The 17,411-nt window shown below is 32.6% G+C and overlaps 2 protein-coding genes and 1 pseudogene across 3 annotated transcripts; all 3 read left to right on the forward strand.

Moving 5' to 3' along the window:
• The first annotated feature begins 499 nt into the window (after positions 1–499).
• On the forward strand, positions 500–1,510 carry LOC107027478. Its single transcript, XM_015228639.1, has one exon. It carries the CDS (start codon positions 586–588, stop codon positions 1,222–1,224), a length of 639 nt encoding a protein of 212 aa, XP_015084125.1. The 5' UTR covers positions 500–585; the 3' UTR covers positions 1,225–1,510.
• A 3,577-nt stretch (positions 1,511–5,087) lies between these two features.
• On the forward strand, positions 5,088–5,873 carry LOC107028798 (annotated as a pseudogene). The gene is made up of 2 exons (XR_001457877.2): positions 5,088–5,483; positions 5,559–5,873. The product of XR_001457877.2 is annotated as an uncharacterized LOC107028798 (transcript).
• Positions 5,874–9,886: 4,013 nt separating this feature from the next.
• LOC107031374 lies at positions 9,887–15,734 on the forward strand. The gene is made up of 3 exons (XM_027911964.1): positions 9,887–10,325; positions 10,407–10,500; positions 15,374–15,734. Exons 1-3 carry the CDS (start codon positions 9,999–10,001, stop codon positions 15,550–15,552), a joined length of 600 nt encoding a protein of 199 aa, XP_027767765.1. The 5' UTR covers positions 9,887–9,998; the 3' UTR covers positions 15,553–15,734.
• The last annotated feature ends 1,677 nt before the right edge of the window (positions 15,735–17,411 follow it).

Below are 17,411 nucleotides of genomic sequence, written 5' to 3' on the forward strand. Positions count from 1 at the left end.
ATAAATTATTTTCTATTCTAGTAAAAACTAAAAAATATTTCTTAAAAATTAGTAAAATATCTACTTGTTTTTCTTGAAAAACAGTTCTAGGAAAACATTTTCTTTTATACCAAACACATTCTAAGAATATATATGCACTCGAATATATCGGCCCTAAATCATACTCCCTTCGTTTCACAGAGAATGACATGGTTTGACTTGACACGATGTTTAAGAATATCAAGATGACTTTTGAATCTTGTGATCCTAAATTAAAGTTAGATCAAATGTATAAAATTACCCTTTGATCTTATAACCTTAAACTTGTCACGTAAAAAATTAAAATTAAAATATTATAAAAAAACAGAAATATATCATTCTTTTTTAAAAGATTAAAAAAAAAGAAAATCAATATTTTTTAAACAAAAAGAGTACGTGTCAATTATTAATTTTAAGTTAGAGACCAAATTTAAACATTAAAGAAAGACTTTCATAAAATATATATATATACTGAAAAAAAAAATACTCCCCTTATTACACCATCCACAGACCACAATATCACAATAGGTAGAGAAAGTTCACACAAAAGTAGTGAGAAAAAAAAATATGAATACTCCATCAAAGAAAACTGTTACTTCTTCTTCAAATTCAAAAGATGAAGCAATAATTTTATCTCAGCAACTGAAAATGCAATTTCACGGCACCATAAAAGGGGATCTCGAAACCATAGATTCATATATCAAAAAATTAAAATCCATAGCTGATTCTCTAACGGCAATCGGCAATCCAATTTCAGATCCAGATTTGGTTTTGCAACTTGTAGCTGGTTTGCCTCGTTCTCCATACTTGCTCCTCAAAAACACGATTTCGTCTCAGTTACCTCTTCCGAATTTCTCAGAGGCTTGTTCCATGCTTTACGAATACGAGAAAACAACATCAACTCCTCCTCCTCCACCTCCATCCACCGGAGAAAACAGTAATAGTAATACTGGTAAGAGTACTCTGGAGATGATCCATGATATAGCAAATACTGTGACGAGTGTTGTTCCGATAGCAAGCGAAATTTGTAATGTGATAATTAGACGCTGGTCTGGTAGTGGTTCTTCAGGAACACCAACAAAGGCGACTCCAGGTCCAGGAAATACGAAAAAAGGATCTACCGGAGGAAGAGGAAGAGGAAACAATAACAGAGGCAGAGGCGGAGGCAGAGGAGGATCTTCTACTCGCAATTCTACTGGGAAATAGTATTACGTATTGTTATCAATGTACTACAATGAGTGTATCACACGCGAATCGTATAAATATACTTATTCAACTTTATATAAGTTTAAGCTAATTGAAGTCTAAGTTAAAAAATGTGTTTATGCATTATAGCAATTGTAGTATATTAGCTTGCAGTTGTTGGAGGAATTCGATCTATACAAACTTGTATTTGTTTACTTAATTAGAATTCAGATATTGTAAAGCTTGTTGTAAGAGTCTTTACCAGTTGGGTTTATAGGGCGGTTCAAAATTGAATTGGAATCGATAACTCGAGTTCGAAAAAAAGTTATTCATTTATTAGAAATGAATTATTGATTTAGTGATTTTGATAACGGTTTGAATATTTTTGTTATTGAGTTATCGTTTTTTAATGATTTGAAGTTTTTTCTTAACGGGTTAACCGATAACCCAATAATAAATTAAATAATTATATTTATATCACTTTGTGTATGGAGTTCTTGAGTTAGAGTTTAGTTTCATACTTTTATTTCTTGTTGTCTCAAATTTTTGGTTATTCAACAATGTAAAAGTGTTGGTTTTTGAAGCAAAATGTAACTTGTGAACTGATGTTCTTGGTTCATTTCATTTGTCACCTGTTTCTAAGTGATTTCCAATACTTTTTTTGTGTGTGTCAAAATTTTAACGGATTTATCGATAACTGAACTGATAACGATCAATAACCAATAAGTCAATATATTAATGATTTTATAACAGTTTATCATCTTTACAAATCAATAACCAATAAGGTAAATCGATAAACTTCTACCGAATCGACCGATACACAACCCACTAATTGAATCCAAGTAAATATGGGTATCTTAGACCAAAATTGACAAATAGTAGGGGCAAAAATGCCAACAAATCCTAAAATAAATGCAACAAAAGACGAAATGAAAATAATTAAGACATAAAAAATAAAATAAAATAAAATCAAGATAATTGACATGGTTCAAAAAAAAAACTAAAACTTTAATTACATGCAATAAATATATATAATATAAAGTTCTTGATCCAAATCATTCACATCTTCATGCTGAAAGACTATGTTTCTTAGCACCAAAGTAATCAAAGGAATAATTAGGAAAGCACTAATCCAACAGAAAAGTTAATGGGGTAATCCACTAGCTTTTGCTACACAGAATTATACTAAACCTTGACCTTAATAGAAAAACAAATAAATATTGGGGTGTTCAGTATGATCATGTTTTATTGATTAATTTATTTTAAAATTAAGTTTGCATGCAGTTTATAGGCATAATACATAAACATAATCTTTAACTTGGCGTTAATTGACAATTATAATATTTAACTTTGGATGTGTACAAATAGACACTTTAACTTGTATAAAATTGAACAATTAGACCCATTCGTCCTACATGACATCCTACATGGCAATTTTGTATCCTACATGTAGTGGCGGAGTCAATATTTTCAATAATGGGTTCAAAATCTCGAGAAATAAGATAATTTTCACCGAAGGAGGCTCAACTCCTGCCTACATGGTGTCCTACGTGTATTATGTCATGTAGAATATGTGTGTCTACATGTTTAATTTTATACAAGTTTAAATGCTACTTGTGATTGAAAGACATAATTATCCATTGAGTATAAGTTAAAAATCATATTTATGCATTATGCTATTTTATATTAATTATATCATTTCGATCTTTTAATCTACCTTATTTTCACGTCCACCCATTGTGGCGCCCATCCCAACCATTCCATGCCCACATCTTTTATAAATAATATTAATCTAAATCCTACATAATTAATTTTAACCTATTATTTTTTTACATGTATATCAAACATAAAAGTAAAATAAATTACTTTTTTAAAGTATATCTTCTAAACCTAACAACTTTTTTGCTTTAGGAAATTGTACGGAGCCAATAATGTGTAACGCAGTTTGGGTCTCATCACGAATTAATTTTTCTTTTTTATATGCAACATCTTATAGTTTATTATTTTTATTTTATATTTGAAGCTCACGTTAAATCTCAAATTAAATTTGAATTTCGTTCTGTATGATTTGTTTGAGAGTGACATTTTCAATAATTTTTTTTTAGAGTTCAATTTCAAAATCTCTAATTAAAATTAATAATTTTCACCAATATATCAAAACTCACGTTTACACAAACGCTTTTTTGTTACATAGAACTTGCGTTCCAATATGAAAAGTAGATAGAGCAAAAAGACAAAAATATGTCTATTTCATTATAGTTTTCATATTCCCTTAGATCTAAAGACCAAGTCAGCTCATTTTCTATCAATCAATATGACTTACTTCACGAGTAAGCTAATTCATATACTATGTATTATTCTCCTTTTTCGATTTATATCATATTATTTGAACTCCTAGAGAATTTAAGAAATAAATAAATATTTTAAAATTCGTTATAAATACTTTTATATTTTATCTCAATATAAATAGCAATATAGCATTCTGTAAAAAACTTTAAAATGAAAATAATAAATTAAAATTTACAGTTTAAATAAATATTAGATATTTATATAGATAAAAATCATTTTATTAAAGTTATAGATAAAATTGAAGTTAAAGATATTTCTTATTATATAAAAATGATTTATTTTTTAAAAGTAAATGATCCTCCCTCCGTTTCAAATAGAATAACTTTCTTTCCTTTTTAGTCTGTTTAAAAGAAATGACCTCTTTCTTTTTTTGATAATAACTTTTCACATGACATTTTTAAGGCCACAAGATTAAAAGACAATTTTGTATATTTGACATAACTTTAATTTAGGACCACATGATCAGAATTTTTTTTTTATTTCCTTAAATTTCCTGTCAAATCAAACTAAATCATTCTTTTTAAAATACATAAAGTAAGATAAAAAAAAAAAGCTATGATCTTTCTTTAAAATGTAAATTAAAAATAAAAAAAGTATAGTGTAAGGAAATTTGAGGCACCAAAAAGTTGATATTCTCAACGATACATTACTTGACTTCACCCACCAATAAAGTTGCTAAAAAGTAAAAAGTTAACCAATAATGTTCTCTCATCGTACTACTTTAAATCTTTTATAGTAAAATACAAAATATACCAATAAAATGTTGCTATCCAGTCCCTCATTTTCTCCCTAAAACTTTTTCATATATAATTTTGTAGTGCTAAAGCACTTAACTAGTTTTGTAGTGGTATATATCAAATTATAATATTACATCAAAATTTTTAATATCGTGATTTTAGTTATTGTATTTGATATGATATATGGTATATCTTAATTTTTTTAATATTGGATATTAAGAATGAATATATATTAAAATTTTAATTCATTTAATTTATAATTAATAGGAGTAAAATGGGAAACTCACTTTTTAATAGATGTGTCAATTTAACCATTAATTAAAAGTTTTGTTCATTTATGTCATTATCGTTCAAGAAAAGACTCATTCACGCCTTTTTTTTAACAATGATTTTGCAAAACCATTTTTGACACGTGACCAATTATAATTCGATGACATCATCAATTCTAATATTAAAATTAATTCAATTTTTATTCAAAATTTTGATTTTTTAATTAAAAAAATTAATGGTTAGGCCAGTTATTATTCGGTCACGTCATCAATTCTTTTGATTTAAAAAATCAAAAAAATTAATTCAAATTTTGTTCAAAATTATAATTTTTTTATTAACAGCCACGTTTTAAAAATGATTTTGTAAAATCACTATTAAAAAATAATGGCATGAATTAGCATTTTCTTGAACGGTAATGACATAGATGAGTCAAACTTTAAACGAATAACATAAACAAATTTTTTCTGAAAATTCGATAACATATTTAAAGCTTTTCCTATTCGAAAATAAACAAGTAATTAAGGAACGAGGAAATAAAAGTACTCCATAATTGAACAAATGGTTCATATTTTAATGGGTTTCAGTCTACTCAGAGAATAAGAAAAACCAGAGAAAATATAGAAGCAGAGTTCACTTCAATGAGTTTTCGAAAAGACGAATCTAATGGTTCCACAAATCCAGATGACGATAATAACATCAAGCGGACTCAACTTAAAATTCAATTTCACAGTACAAGAAAAGAGGATCTCGAAAAGATCGAATCCTATGTGTTTAAATTGAAAACGATATATGGTATTGCAACTTCTTGCTGGTTTGCCAACTCAATACTTACCCATCAAAAACACAATATCATCAAAGTGGCCTCTTCCAAATTTTGAAGACGCTTGTTCCATGGTCTACATGCAAGAAGACATATTACTAAAGGTAAAAAAAATCGATTCAAATTTTACGAATTCAATTTATATTTTCATGAAATAATTTTATCCTTCGTAATTACAGGAGGAAAAGGAGCAGTCGTCTAGTTTTATCAGCGGAGAGAATTTTGATGCTGCGGTAAATGCAATTGGATCACTTAGTACTGTTGTTGGCGCAGTGGGTGTTGTGACTTCTGCTGGCTGGAAAATTTGGCAGGCGATAGCACGCAAGTAAATTATTATTATTACATTAATTAAAAATGAGTGTTTAGACGTGTGATTTTATTTCGAGATTTGAAATTATGAGTATGGTACTAATATGGATAGAGTTTATGTAATTGGATCTTCGGTTTTCTGTAATCAAAGTTAGAAATGCTATTAAGTTTTTTTTTTTCTTTTAGATTTAGAGGGTGTTTATATTGACTTAAAAGTTGATCAAATATATTTTTAAATCAGTTTTTTACTTTTGAGAGTATTTGGTAAATAGAATTAACTTAAAATAAGTTGAAAATGATAAGTTATAAAGTGTTTAACAATGTAAAAATGATTTAAAATAAATTGAAAACCAAGATTTGCCCCTACTTTTTGTTTTCTGACATAAAAATTATTTCAATTTAATTTTCTATTTTTGACTTAAAAATTATCTTTTTGCCACCAAAATGGATTCTTATTTGTCTTACTTTTTTTTGTTTTTAATTACAAGTTTTTAACTTTATATCAAGTTAAAATATGACCAAAATGTTGAAATTAAGGGAATGTTATGTATTTTGAAATATTGTACAGGATGTGTTTGACCATTAATTTTTTGCAGAGTCTCACATCGAAAATACGTTTGGCTATAAAAATTTAAAATTTAACTTGTAAGGAAAAATACATTTAATGTTCTACAAAAACTCTCTTTCGTTTCTCTTTTGGGGGTTTAAGTTTCACTTTTCATTTCAATATTCTTATCGTTTATATATGAAGTGGATTAATTAATTAGACTTTAATCAGGTTTAGATGTTAGTTAACATGTTGAATAACGCATATCGACCATAATTATGTCAATATTATAGATAATTACAGATTATATTCTTTAATTACTAAGCTAATCGATCATGTGACAAATGATTTACCTAAATATGGATAAAGCTGCTATTTGCAAGACTTTGTTCATGTACAATCAAATTCCTCTTGCTTTTATATTTTTTCTCTATTAATGAGATCGAATACGAAAAATTTTTCCCCCAAACTAAAAAGGTCGATATAATATTTAATGTACGTAAATACTAGAAATTGTGAGAACCATCAATATAATATTTGATTCACATTCCTTGTATGTTGATTCAAATTAAATAATTTATCGTCTGACGCCTGCTCTTGTGTTTAGGAGATCTGTGAGTAGTTTTACTGATTATCGAAAATCCTCACGAAACAGATGAATTTCCTTTGTTTACAACTTAAATATCTTCTTGAAGATGCAAAGTATTTTCTTAATAAACCCTAACCGTCAAATTATGGTTAAAAAATACATATTTTTTACAATGTTTATAATGATGTATTTATACATATTATTTAAGATATAGGAAGAAGACAAGTTTAAAGACTAACAAAAACTAATTAATTTTTGTTTACATGGGTAGATCCAAATCAATAGCTATTTTTAACCGTCTAAGTAATGTTAATCAACAATATTATCCCCTTTACCATAATAAATAACATTAAAGAATGACAAAAATCCACATCAGTTGTTAATGAAATGAGTGGACTTCTCATAAGGTTTGGGCAATCTTCCTCCCTTTGAGCTAGCTTTTGGGGTGTGAGTTAGGCCTAAGACCTAATTTCTACATGGTATCAGACATCGGTGGCTAATGAGATGGATAGACTTTTTATAAGGCTTATATAATCCTCCTGCATTTGAACTAGCTTTTAGAGTGTGAGTTAAGCGTAAGACCTAGTTTCTACAAATAATCTTCATTATCAATTTTTATTTTATTTTACAAATTTGACTTCTTTCTTTTCTTTTCTTTTTTGTGAGAAACATCAATACAATTGTTTAGCAAAGTTGGTGCTTGGTGGGGACTTCAATTGATTACATTCATTCCCTTTAATTTCCCATTCACTTGGATAAGGTTTTTCTTTTGATTGCTTCTGTGTTAAAGATTATTCATGCCCGTCTTTTATACAAAAATCCGTACAAACTTAGGCTCTATATGTTATTTTTCGTTTTAATTTTATGACTTTATTATTCATTATTTTATATATATTTTTTAAATAATATATGTGGCACATGTGATATAGTGAGAGTCTTAGGGTCCGTTTGGTCATGCGATATAGTATTATGATATAGAATCATGAGATGAAATTGAAGTTTTGTATGGACATGCGATATTGATTTTGGTGTTGTATATTTTCTAATAAACAGAAATATCTTATAAGTTCTAAAACTATTAAAATAGCTTCAATTATTTATTCAATATTATCAAATTAATCATTAAATCGTATAATAAATTATTGTAAAGTTATTTGTTCTCCACTTAAGTAATTGTTTCATCAATATATTTGAGTAAAAATGAAACACATTTCATGGGTTCTTCAAGATTTTATTACTCAACAATCGTGAAGTGTGAGTTAAAGTGATTATATGTTAGTAAAAATAATAAATTTTATGTCGCTGAGAATAATAATTTTTTAAAAGTAATGATGTGATAATGTATTTCATTTACACGTGAAATAAATGGTTATTCGATATAAATGTGGAATTGTTTTAACAAAATATAAACTTGTAGATCGATTTTTATATTAAAATAACTCAAATCATGATACGGTATTTCCATATGATTCCATATCATGTTTTTTGGAGAATATGGTATCACATTCATGATATGGAATCATGAGATGAAATCAGCGTAAAATCGTATGTCGAAACGTTGATTTCATCTCACGATATCATATCGTGATATGGTATCACATGACCAAACGCCTACTTAATTTACAAGCCGTCACAATTAACCTTAAATGACTTAATTGCCCTAGAACTTAGTGGATATTTCGGGAAGCACACACGTCGATTGAGACGTGTGTGCTTATTCACTCTTGCATATTAGTAGAGGATGCATGTAACAAGAAGGTTTTAAGGTGTAATTGACCCTTTAATCATTGCTAATACATGTTTTAAATTCACTTGCATTATTAATAGGAAAAATTATGTGGTTAAGCAAATTTATACTATTTAATTACTCATCATAGCTATAATTTATTATAATTATCATTCACGATTAACATTATACATTAATTATGTGGATTGACTTTGAGTTTGTATAATTAGTCATGTTTGTATGTATTAACATGATGATTTAAATATAATTAAAAGATCAAGCAAAATACATTTAAAAATTATTCCACAAATTAAATCACTATACACGAAACATTCACTACAAAAATAAATAAAGCCCTTCATTTTTTTAATCCCACAAAAATATTGTTACTATTATTTTTATTTCTAATTCTGTAAAATAAAATATAAAATAATTTATATAATATAAAATACAAAATAATAATATATAAATGTAAATAAAAAAAATTGAATGAAACTTAATCAAACTGAAGATATCTTGATTAATTGAAAAGGAATATATTAATAAACATGTATATATGGAAGAGCTATTTTAGTATTCAAAAAAATAATTTCCTCCTTGTGTTTATTTCTTTTTAAGAAACATAATTTTTTCTCCTTTTTCCAACAGGAAAAAAACTTATTCTACTTCCATTTAAAAGCTATTTTTAAAGATTTATCAATCACTTTATTTTTTCAATAAAGGTATTCCTTATTATTGTAATTTTAGGTCCTAACGACAGTGTCAAATAGGCTCTTAAACAATTTTGTCTAAAGATAAATTTTAAAGTATGGTTTGTTATATTTCAAAAACTATTTAAGTTAATGAAATTTAATAGCAAGAGTACAATAGATACAATATGATTAGTTATTCATTAATTTATATAATGGATAATATTGTTAGATATCCCAAAAATTTATAGTAAATAAGTAAAGATGGACAAAGAAAGTATTCATTTTTCAGTGTTTAAATGACTTGCGTTGAAATGAGTCATTTGGTAAACTTATCTTATTTTCTAACCAAATGAACCTTTAGCGACTTTCTTGATATTAACTCATAATTCCTCTGTACCAATTTATGTAACACTTTTTGAATTTTAAAAATTAAATAGATTGAACATTTATTGTAAATTTTTTATAGTATCTTTTAAATATTTTGAACTGTCAATTATCACAACTTATAATATTTTTACGTAGTTTGTAAATATATAAAATTATTTTTAATTTTTTTATAATTCATATATAAATTTCTAATCAAACTTAAATTATTTAATCGATCGAAAGGGCTACTAAACTTGACAGTATGATATATTGAAACTATTTTGAACCTACTATTCAAGCATTTTGTTCCTATGGTCTTCATTTTACTTAGCAAATCAGAAAAACCAGATAGAGAGAAAAAGTAAGGAAGAAGAGTGAGAATCATCAACAATGAGTTTTCGAAAAGATGAATCTGATAACAGTTCCACAGATGATGATCAGATCATGCAAATTCAACTTAAAATTCAATTTCACAGTACCATAAAAGGGGATCTCGAAACAATCGAATCCTATGTGCAAAAATTGAAATCCATAGCCAATTCTCTAGCAGAAATCAACAATCCAATCTCAAATTCAGACATGGTTTTGCAACTTCTTGCTGGTTTACCAACTCAATACTCACCCTTCAAAAACACAATATCATCAATGTGTCCTCTCCCCAATTTTGAACAAGCTTCTTCCATGTTGTATATGCAACAGGACTTATTATCATTACAGGTCAGAAAGCAAACGATTCTTCGAAAAATTACATTATATATTTAAAATTAAAGTGATATACATTTTTTTTTCTAATTGCAGGATCGTGAGGAGAAATTGAAAGCTGATGCTGGTGTTGCTAGTGCAGAGAAATCGTCTGGTTTTTGGACAGCTGATACGTTTCATACTGTAATTGATACTGTTGAATGCCTTGAATTGGACCCGTTACAAACAGAAAGGACGGGGGTCTCGCTGCCCGGTCAGCGAGTCGGGGGGTCCAGGGGGGCGACGCGCCCCCTGGCCTGGGGGTCCGGGGGGGCGGAATCGCCCCCGGCCCGACGGTATACAATGTTATTGTATTGGGCCCTTAATTATCTGTTAATTCTGTATGTTGGGCCCAAGCCTGTTAGGGCGTAGCTTAGCACTATATATAGACGCTATGGCAAACCCTATTCTGTAATTCTGTTCTTGCCTCTCCATAATAAAACTGCTCTCCCTCCTTCCCGTGGACGTAGCCAATTTATTGGTGAACCACGTAAATCTGTTGTCTTGTTTTTCGCGTTTATATTTTCTCGTATTATCTCGAATTCCGCATAACAAATTGGTATCAGAGCCTCTCGGTTAATCGGTGTTCTTGGAGAATTCGAGATGTCTGCTTTGAACGTGAAAATCGACAAATTCACAGGGAGGAACAGTTTCAGTTTATGGCAGATCAAGATGCGGGCTTTGTTGAAACAGCAAGGTTTCTGGGCGCCGTTGTCGAAAGACAAGAACGCCGTCGTTACTCCTGAGATGGCGATTCTGGAGGAAAAGGCGCATTCGACGATCATGCTGTGTCTCGCGGATGACGTCATCACGGAAGTCTCGGATGAAGAGACTGCTGCTGGTCTGTGGTTGAAGCTGGAGAGTTTGTACATGACAAAATCTCTAACCAACAAGCTGCTTCTGAAACAACGTCTATTCGGTTTACGAATGGCTGAAGGTACACAACTCAGGGAACATTTAGAGCAATTGAATACTTTGTTATTAGAATTGCGTAATATCGATGTGAAGATCGAGGATGAAGATGCTGCCCTAATTCTGTTAGTATCTCTCCCAATGTCGTTTGAGAATTTTGTTCAATCGTTCATTGTTGGGAAAGATACTGTGTCGCTGGAAGAAGTCAGATCGGCCCTTCATAGCAGGGAATTACGGCATAAGGCTAACGGCACAAGTACGGACATACAGCCTTCCGGTCTGTTCACCAGTAGCGGAAAGGGAAGGAAAAACGGCGGAAAGAAAAATAAGCCGATGTCGAAGGGTGCAAAGCCAGATGATGTTTGTAATTACTGCAAGGAGAAGGGACATTGGAAATTTGATTGTCCGAAGAAGAAGAAGCAATCGGAAAAACAATCAGTTTCTGCTGCTGTTGCTGAAGAAGACACCAATTCTGAAGAAGACATTGCCCTAGTTGCGGATGAGCACACTCATCATTCAGATGTGTGGGTTCTCGATTCTGGGGCATCCTATCACATCTGTCCTAGGAGAGAGTGGTTCACGACTTATGAGCAGATAGACGGAGGCAGCATCTCGATGGCCAACAGTTCTGTCTGCAAGGTGGTTGGGACAGGCTCGATCAAGATAAGGACACATGACGGTAGCTTCTGCACATTGAACGAGGTCAGGCACGTTCCATTGATGACGAAAAATCTGATATCTCTCAGTTCTTTGGACAGCAAGGGATTCAGCTGGTCGGGAAAAGATGGAGTCTTGCGGGTCTGGAAGGGTTCAAATCTGATTCTGAAAGGTGTCATGCGTGGTACTTTGTATTTTCTACAAGGTTCCACGGTTACAGGTTCAGCCCATGTTGCATCGTCAGAAGTTCACCAGGAGGATATGACTAAGTTATGGCACATGAGACTTGGTCATATGGGTGAAAGAGGGATGCAAATTCTGTCAAAGGAGGATCTTCTTGCTGGTCATAAGGTTAAAAGCCTAGAGTTTTGTGAACATTGTGTCTTTGGAAAACTACATCGCAACAAGTTTCCAAAGGCCATTCACAGAACAAAAGGCACTCTTGATTATATCCATTCTGATTGCTGGGGTCCATGCCGTGTTGAGTCTTTGGGAGGCTGCAGATTTTTTGTGTCCATGATTGATGACTACTCAAGGATGACTTGGGTGTACATGATGAAGCATAAAAGTGAAGCTTTCCAGAAGTTCAAGGAGTGGAAAATTTTGATGGAAAATCAAACAGGGAAGAAGATCAAGAGGTTGCGAACTGATAATGGGCTGGAATTCTGCTGGTCTGAATTTGATCAATTCTGTAAGGATGAAGGGATTGCTCGACATCGTACAGTCAGAAATACACCACAGCAGAACGGTGTAGCTGAGCGGATGAATCAAACACTTCTGGAGAGAGCAAGGTGCATGCTCTCTAATGCTGGGCTAGATAGAAGATTCTGGGCAGAAGCGGTTAGTACAGCTTGCTACTTGATTAACCGCGGACCACATACAGGCATACAGTGCAAAACACCTATGGAGATGTGGTCAGGAAAAGTTGCTGATTATTCAAATCTGAAAGCTTTTGGTTGTACGGCTTACTATCACGTCAGTGAAGGTAAGTTAGAACCAAGAGCTAAAAAGGGAGTATTTGTGGGCTACGGAGATGGAGTGAAAGGTTTCAGAATCTGGTCTCCAGCAGAAAAGAGGGTTATTATGAGCAGGAACGTTGTCTTTGATGAAAGTTCTCTGCTTAGAACCATTGTGAAGCCTACAACTACGTCAGAAACTGGGAGTCTTGATAAACAGGTGGAGTTTCAAGTCATTCAGAACGAGAGCGATTTGAAAGAACCTGAAGAGGAGGATCAAGAGCCACAGACAGAAACTGATATTCCAGAATCTATGCCATCAGATATCCATCGGAGTATAGCTCAAGATCGGCCAAGGAGGGTTGGAGTTCGGCCACCTACGAGGTATGGTTTTGAGGACATGGTGGGTTATGCACTGCAGGTTGCTGAAGAGGTAGATACATCTGAGCCGTCTACTTACAAAGAAGCCATTTTAAGTTCTGATTCTGAAAAATGGTTTGCCGCTATGGGAGATGAGATGGAGTCCCTACACAAGAATCAGACATGGGATCTGGTCATACAGCCTTCGGGGAGAAAGATTATTACTTGCAAATGGGTTTTCAAGAAGAAGGAAGGGATATCACCAGCAGAAGGAGTCAAGTATAAAGCCAGGGTTGTTGCCAGAGGTTTCAACCAAAGAGAGGGAGTGGACTACAATGAGATCTTCTCACCAGTGGTCAGACATACTTCCATCCGAGTGTTACTAGCGATTGTTACACATCAGAATCTGGAGCTTGAACAACTTGATGTGAAGACAGCGTTTCTACATGGAGAGTTGGAGGAAGAGATATACATGACTCAGCCGGATGGTTTCCAAGTTCCAGGGAAGGAAAATCACGTCTGCAAGTTGAAGAAGTCCTTATATGGACTTAAGCAGTCTCCAAGGCAGTGGTACAAAAGGTTTGACAGCTATATGGTGAAGTTGGGATATACTCGGAGCTCATATGATTGTTGTGTCTACTACAATAGGCTCAAGGATGATTCATTCATCTATCTGGTGCTTTATGTAGATGATATGCTGATAGCTGCAAAGAAGAAGTATGACATTCAGAAGCTGAAGGGTTTACTTAGTGCTGAGTTTGAGATGAAGGATCTGGGAGCCGCTCGGAAGATTCTAGGGATGGAGATCATTAGAGACAGAGAGAGAAGGAAACTTTTCTTGTCACAGAGAAGCTACATTCAGAAGGTCTTGGCGAGGTTTGGCATGTCTTCATCTAAGCCTATTGATACCCCCAGTGCTGCCAATATCCATCTCACTGCCATGTTCGCTCCACAGTCAGAAGAAGAGAAGGAGTATATGTCACGAGTCCCTTATGCCAGTGCCGTAGGAAGTTTGATGTATGCTATGGTCTGTACAAGGCCAGATTTAGCACATGCAGTCAGTGTAGTGAGCAGATTCATGGGACAACCAGGGAGAGAACATTGGCAGGCTGTGAAGAGAATTTTCCGGTACCTTAGAGGTACATCTGACGTTGGTCTCATTTATGGAGGTGATACTCAGTGCTTGGTTACTGGCTATTCTGATTCTGACTATGCTGGAGATGTTGACACAAGAAGATCGATGACTGGCTATGTGTTTACCCTTGGAGGATCTGTCGTCAGTTGGAAGGCAACTTTGCAACCTACAGTGACTTTGTCTACTACGGAAGCGGAGTACATGGCCTTGACAGAGGCTGCAAAAGAAGGGATTTGGCTGAAAGGGCTGGTTAGTGATCTTGGTCTGCATCATGATCAGGCTACGGTGTATTGTGACAGTTTGAGCGCAATTTGTCTAGCCAAGGATCAAGTCCATCATGAGAGAACCAAGCATATTGACGTAAGGTATCATTTTCTGAGAAGTGAGAAGAGAATCAAGGTGAAGAAAGTAGGAACTGCTGATAATCCTGCTGATATGTTCACAAAGCCGGTTCCACAGAGCAAGTTTCAACACTGTTTGGACTTGCTCAACATCAGAAGCTGTTAATTGCCCTGCGGGGCAACTCTGAGGAAGAGGGGGAGGCCTGGCACTATCATAGTGCGTCTGAAGAATCTGTTCGGAGAATTCAAGTCAAGGTGGAGATTTGTTGAATGCCTTGAATCGGACCCGTTACAAACAGAAAGGACGGGGGTCTCGCTGCCCGGTCAGCGAGTCGGGGGGTCCAGGGGGGCGACGCGCCCCCTGGCCTGGGGGTCCGGGGGGGCGGAGACGCCCCCGGCCCGACGGTATACAATGTTGTTGTATTGGGCCCTTAATTATCTGTCAATTCTGTATGTTGGGCCCAAGCCTGTTAGGGCATAGCTTAGCACTATATATAGACGCTATGGCAAACCCTATTCTGTAATTCTGTTCTTGCCTCTCCTTAATAAAACTGCTCTCCCTCTTCCCGTGGACGTAGCCAATTTATTGGTGAACCACGTAAATCTGTTGTCTTGTTTTTAGCGTTTATATTTTCTCGTATTATCTCGAATTCCGCATAACAGATACATTGAGTATTGCTGTTGCTGCTGTTGGTGCAGTGGGTACTGTCTGTGCTGCAGTTGGTACATTGGGTACTGTTGTTGGTGCAGTTGGTACTGCGAGTGCATCCAGGGTGATTGTTGTTGGTGCAGTTACTGCTGTTGCTGGCTGGAAAATTTGGCAAACGGTACCTCGCAAGTAATTTATCGAGTTGATTTCTCGTATGATCACTAGTAGTAGTCGAATGTTTTACGTGATTTGAGGTGGAAGTTCAACACAAATTTTGCTTGTGTTTTTCAATATTTTGATTTTCCTTTGGAGGTGTGTATGGTATGGAGGCAAAGGCCGAGCCGGTATTAAGCTTTGCGTTAATTATTTTTGTTAGGAGTTCATAAATTATTACATAATTTTTATACAAATATATAGTTTACAAAGAAATTACTGGCTTTATTCGAATTCACAACTTTCACCTAACTTCGCCTCTATATGAAAGGGATATTTTTTTGGTAAAAGATCAATTACTCGCCATAAGAGACTTAGATTAATTGAAGAGAATAGTCCTCATTTGATGTTCCAATCAAACTTTGATTTATTACATGCATTCACACAAACATAGGTAAGAAGTGTGAATAATATTAAAAAGGAATGATATGAGTAATGATTTATTTCGACTTTTAATATTTCACTTAATTGAAATGATTTTTAATGTATAACAAATTATATTCATTTTGATTAATTACGGTAAACCTAACAAATTTATTTTAAAAAAATTTGACTATGGAACTTAGATCTTAAGTTGCTAATAAAATTTACCGTTATTATTTTCTTTGTTGGCTTTACTGAAAAACTACATGAAATCTTACATTATTATCTTTATTTTCTCTAATAAAATTTACTATTTTCTCTTATTTAAAACATAAAATTTTTGTTATATATTAAAAATAATTTTGATTATGTAAAATTATACCAAAGTCCAAAATAAAAAGTTCTATAATACATAAAAGATCATTTTAATTAAATAAAATATATTAAAGATCAAAATAAACCAAAACCCATAGATTCAGAATCATTTTTCTGATAGAAATTAAATAGACAAACCACAAGGATAATAAGAAAAGGCAATTTATTCCCAAAAACCAAAAAAGTATAGTGCCAATTTTACTTGACTCACTTTGGCCTATGCATCTATACTTTTCTTCCACTAATAAAGGTAGTCCTTAAAAAAAGGAAAAGAACAATATGTCATCTCTCATCGTACCACTTTGAATCTTTAATTGTAAAGTAAAGGATATATAAGAGTTGGGAACCAAAATAAGCCATAAAAATATAAAAGTAACTAAAATAAGTCACTATTTTAGTAAGTAACTAAAATAAGCTTAGTGGAAGAAAAAGTTTCACTATATCCAATTTTCTAAACGTTTTCCGTTACTATCATAACGTTTATTTTTAATATATAACGGAACTTTTTTTTCCACTTTATAAAGTGGAACTTTTTATTCCACTTTATAAAGTGGAAGAAAATCTTTCACTTTATAAAAAGTTACCTTTTCATCTTCACCTTCACCTTCTCTCCTTTTTCTTTTCATGGCTTCCAAAAAAAAATTCACTTTGAAGATGGTCATCTGCATCAAAAATTCACTTAAAAAAATAAGTGTTAGACATAGCGATAATCATCTGCATCAAAAGTAGGCGAGACATGAAAATTTGAGGATGTCCCAACATTTTCCGTCATTTCAAAGTGTGAGGACTAACCAAAATAATTATTTAGTTCATAACTTGGAGCAATATCCCTATCTTGCTGAGGTAAACCGCTACAAAATATATAATAATAAGAATAATAAATAATATAAATTAATAAATTATTGACAAAATCAACAAACAATAATTGAAATATAATAATTGAGCATTACCGATCACTATCATTGATAGTTTTGTTTAAATCAAAATCATATCGGCCGGTAAGAGTATTTTGATAATGAGTCATTTTAGGAAAATCAGTAGATTGAGTTATCGGAAATTCATCAATGCTATTATGATTTTCTAATTAGGGATGAACATCGA

This window comes from Solanum pennellii, chromosome 1 (genome assembly GCF_001406875.1).
Source record: "Solanum pennellii chromosome 1, SPENNV200".
Classification (NCBI taxonomy): domain Eukaryota; kingdom Viridiplantae; phylum Streptophyta; class Magnoliopsida; order Solanales; family Solanaceae; genus Solanum; species Solanum pennellii.

What these genes read in the sequence shown, in the direction of transcription:
- LOC107031374 (XM_027911964.1), top strand. Translation starts at nt 9,999, where the DNA reads ATGAGTTTTCGAAAAGATGAATCTGATAACAGTTCCACAGATGATGAT. An exon ending in AGGACTTATTATCATTACAG is followed by an intron (nt 10,326 to 10,406) that starts GTCAGAAAGCAA and finishes TTCTAATTGCAG; the next exon opens with GATCGTGAGGAGAAATTGAA. An exon ending in TACGTTTCATACTGTAATTG is followed by an intron (nt 10,501 to 15,373) that starts ATACTGTTGAAT and finishes TCCGCATAACAG; the next exon opens with ATACATTGAGTATTGCTGTT.
- LOC107027478 (XM_015228639.1), top strand. Translation starts at nt 586, where the DNA reads ATGAATACTCCATCAAAGAAAACTGTTACTTCTTCTTCAAATTCAAAA.